Source organism: Neopsephotus bourkii, unplaced genomic scaffold (assembly GCF_033783945.1).
Source record: "Neopsephotus bourkii isolate Nb327-2 ecotype Australia unplaced genomic scaffold, CSIRO-AGI_Nbou_v1 NB_1680, whole genome shotgun sequence".
Lineage (NCBI taxonomy): Eukaryota > Metazoa > Chordata > Aves > Psittaciformes > Psittacidae > Neopsephotus > Neopsephotus bourkii.
The window spans coordinates 545985-549996 of NW_026902154.1; the positions used below are offsets into that span (position 1 = coordinate 545985).

At 58.3% G+C, this 4012-nt stretch overlaps 1 protein-coding gene across 1 annotated transcript; it reads right to left on the reverse strand.

Annotated features, from left to right (window-relative positions):
- Positions 1-425: 425 nt before the first annotated feature.
- LOC133224450 (C-signal-like) lies at positions 426-2510 on the reverse strand. The gene is made up of 6 exons (XM_061375939.1): positions 2321-2510; positions 1929-1980; positions 1555-1742; positions 1146-1304; positions 827-955; positions 426-628 (listed from the first exon to the last, which is right to left on the reverse strand). Exons 1-6 carry the CDS (start codon positions 2465-2467, stop codon positions 515-517), a joined length of 789 nt encoding a protein of 262 aa, XP_061231923.1. The 5' UTR covers positions 2468-2510; the 3' UTR covers positions 426-514.
- Between the last annotated feature and the right edge of the window lie 1502 nt (positions 2511-4012).

Here is a 4012-nt window from a genome sequence, read left to right on the forward strand (position 1 = left end):
CGGGTGTCCAACCTTTCATCCTCCTCACTGTCTGGTTTAATTCCAGCAGCAGGAGGGTGAGAAGGAAACGTTTCCTCCACGATGGCCACATCCTTCTCTGACTTCGCCCAAAGGCCTCCAGCTCCATCCTGACATGGGATGTCCCACTGTGACCCCAGCTCTGTCAAGGAGGGCTGTGAGGGCTCCCCAGCCGTCCCCAGCCACTCAGATCCTGCCAGGTTTTTCAGCAGGGGAGCAGTGGGATGAGCCCCTCTGTGCACTGCCAGGATGAGAGCCAGGTCCCCAGCAGGAGGAGAACCAATCTTCAGACCAACCCAGCTCAATTACATGCAGAAATAACTCTGAGAAGTTCTCTCAGAGCGTTACTGAAGACTCTCACAACGAATGTGAACCAGAGACCAAGAGGAAGGCTCAAACAACACTGCTCACTGTTCACAGACACACATTTATTAAGGCTTGGGCACAACACGGTGCATCAGCAGAGGGCCCCGCTGGCAGGATCCTGGCTGGCATCTCACCAGGGAATGACCTTCCCTTCCCAGCTGAGGAAGGTGCCGGTGTCCTTCTCGGAGAGGGAGGAGAGCACCTTTAGCATCCCTCGCACGCTCTCATCCACTGTCAAGGGCGGCTGCAGGGGCAGAGGGAGATGAGTGAGGAAAGGCCAGCACAAGGGAAGGAGAGTTCCCTGTCCCTCATCTGCTTCCCTCACATGACTGCAGCTCAAGGCATCTGCCAAGGAGCTCCCCCAGAGCCCAGCATGTCTGTGACTGTTCACTGGAACCTAAATAACTTGGTTCTTCCAGACCCTAGTCAACAGCTCTCTTACCTTATGTGGTCCAGTGTCCTCTATGTTCCCCAAGTCAGTCTGCACCCATCCAGGGTGGAGAGCAACACAGAGGATGCCATCTTCCCTGTACCTCAAGGACTGGCACTTGGTCAGCATGTTCAGAGCAGCCTGGGGGGAGATGCCACAGGACAGCATTGGAGGAAAAGGGTGGCTGTACTGAGGTCTAGGCACAAGATTGGACCTGCAGGACCTCGGTCACAAGATGGAGAGGTGCAGGAATCAACAGAGGAGACGCTGAGGGCTTAACAGTTGTTTGCTGAGGACAGAAGGTTGAATCCATATTTCCCACAGGACATACCTTGCTACAGCGGTATGAGACAACCTGTGCCATATCAAATAGAGTGACTTCCACAATGGAGCCTCCACTGCTGGACACGTTGATGATGGCTGCCCTGCTGCAGCTCAGCGCTGAGCCCGGGCTGCCCTGGGCAGACTTCTTCAGCAAGGGCAGGAATGCCTGCGGGTCAAGGACAGCAAACAGGAATGTGCATGGAGGTAGCACAGACACACGACCACATTCTGCCACAGTGGGCAGTGCCAGCACCAGCACTGGAGCATCTTCCCACTGCCCCAGCCCATCAAGCTCCAGCTCCTGTGCTCCAGCCCACAGCTCCCCGAGCTTCTCACCACGTGGAGCAGGGGCAGGACCCCCTCCCACCAGTGTCTGGTGCTGCCCGGGGACAGCTCAGCTCGGGGGAGGGTCTCACCTGGCCCACCAACAGGGGCCCAATCGTGTTGGTGGTGTAAACGCGGGTCATGTCCTCCAGTGTCTCGTCATCGAGTGCATTCAGTATCACCATTCCCGCGTTGTTGATGAGGAGGGTGAGCCCCGAGCCCCCCAGGAGCTCCCCGACTTGGGCTGCAGCCGCCTTGATGCTGGCAGGGTCGGTGACTTCTGCAGAGCCGGCACAGGGAGCTCAGTCCCTCACATCCCGGCTTGGAGACGGCAGCACCGGTGTCCCCAGGGGAGCGGCTGCCTCCCAGCTCTGGCTCCCGCTGTGCACAGCACCAGGGCACTCGCCAGCTCTGTGCTGCTGGGCAGAGAGCGGAACCGGGGCAGGGACCGGCTGAGGACACCTACCGAGCGGGATGATGGCCAGGTTCCTGTGCTTGGAGGCCAAACGCTGCAGCTCCTGCAGGAGAGGGCTCGAGTGGGCATGGAAGGGCAGGAGGGGCTGCGCACAGGCTCAGCCTTCCCCAGGCACAGTTCGCGTTGCTACGGCTCCATCCCTGCTCCGCTCCCACCCGGCTCCCTGCTCCAGCTCCTGCCGACGGATGCTGAGCGCTCCGTGCCTCCTGCGCACACCAGGGCCACTGTCCCCACAGCACATCCCATGCAGGGCCGGCGCCACCGTGTCCCACTCCCCCCTGCCCTGTGCCCCCGGTGCTGGAGCCCTTCCTTGGCCAAGCCCCTGCCTGCTCCAGCCTGTGCCCTGTCCCCAGCAGCACCCGCTGCCTCCAGCCCAGCTTCACCTGCGCCCGCTGCCCCGTGGGGGCCCGACAGGCTGCAAAGACCCACTGGGGGGGGGCTGGCATCCCCAGGAAGTGCTGGACCAGCCCCAGGCCGATGCCCCGGTTGGCCCCAGTCACCAGCACCGAGTGGATCCGAAGCCCTGCCATGCTGCTGCTCCTCTTCTGCTCCAGGGCTCCTGGTATATTGTTTACTCAGCTCACTCATGCTGCTTTATATCACATTCCACCCCTCCCACTATGGGCTTACACAAACTCTTGGCTCCAGGTACAACCTCTTTAGCTCTTTGAACTCTCCAGGCCCTATTTCCAGTCTGGGATCCAGTCCCCATTATTGAAGGGCAAAAATCACTTGGTTTTCCAGGAACGCTCAGTTGACCTTGGCAAAGCTGCCCGATAATCCAGGAGCTACTGGCCAGTCTGGCCATGAGAGGCTGTTGTGGGTGAGGAGGGAGGGATCAGCATGTTGGAGGCATGTGGCATGCCCCATGGTTCATGTAGGCTTTACAGCTTCACTAGCATCCTGTGGGCTAGATGGGCTTTCCACACTGGACCATGCTGTGCCTCAGATGTCCACCAGCAGATGTTCTTCGCCTTGTACTTGCCTGTTCCAAGCCAATGCCCATTACTCGTTGTATGAACAATCCTTGGAGTGGAACAATCCCAGCGTTTTATTGGCAGAAGGAAGTGGCCCTGCCACTTCCTTGGACAGAGACTGTTCACACATCCCATACCTGATGGTCATGCACTCCATCCCTTCAGGTGCAGTTCTAATTTGAGCGGTCCCTCTGACAGCACCACAGAGGACTCAGGTGCCCAGTACATCCTCCTGCAAAGAGAAATGCCTTGACAAAACCCCGTTCTCCACACTGCCCATGTACAAGGGGCACTGGCAGTTCTGTGGTATCACCAGTGAAGCCTCATCTTCCCACTGCCTCAAGTGAGGCCTTACAGATGTGCAGGGCTGGTGTTGGTATGCATGCACATCCTGTGTTCCTGCTCCCTGCAAGTGAAGACATATCCCCAGGAACCTCATGTCAACTCCTTGTTTTCAAGTACCAACTCCCAGAGCCATTGCACGTGCTGCTGGGCAGCAATGGACACACTGACACTGCTGACATGTCACCTTCTCCCCCAGCATGTCTTGACGTTCGTGTTAACCTCAGGCAGGTTGCGTGGTCACCACAGTGATACCAAACAGGCAGACCTGTCCTGCCTCACACCCATCTTATATTGGGGCAGCTGACCCAAGAGCTTAGCTGTGGACATGACCTCTGGCTGCTTACAGCTGTCACCAGCCAAATCCAAAGTAGGGGTGTAATGGGACAAAGCCCTGTTACAGTGGAAGTATCCAGTGAGCCTCTTCTGTGTCTGATATGGAAGGGTCATGGACCTCATGGACCCAGTCCAGAGGATGCCATGGAGGTGCTGCGAGGGCTGGAGCAGCTCTGCTTGGAGCCAGGCTGAGAGAGCTGGGCTGGGGCAGCCTGGAGAAGAGAAGGCTCCTGAAGGGGAGACCTTAGAGCAGCTCCAGTGCCTAAAGGGGCTGCAGGAAACCTGGAGAGGGGCTTGGGACAAGGGCCTGTAGGGACAGGACAAGGGGAATGGCTTGAACCTGACAGAGGGGACACTGAGATGAGCTCTTAGGCAGAAGTTCTTCCCTGTGAGGGTGCTGAGGCGCTGGCACAGGGTGCC

Coding starts and splice junctions, on each gene's coding strand:
- LOC133224450 (XM_061375939.1), bottom strand. CDS start 2,467: ATGGCAGGGCTTCGGATCCACTCGGTGCTGGTGACTGGGGCCAACCGG. Junction 1,305..1,554: donor GGCCCCTGTTGGTGGGCCAG/GTGAGACCCTCC, acceptor CTTGACCCGCAG/GCATTCCTGCCCTTGCTGAA. Junction 956..1,145: donor TCTCATACCGCTGTAGCAAG/GTATGTCCTGTG, acceptor ATCTCCCCCCAG/GCTGCTCTGAACATGCTGAC.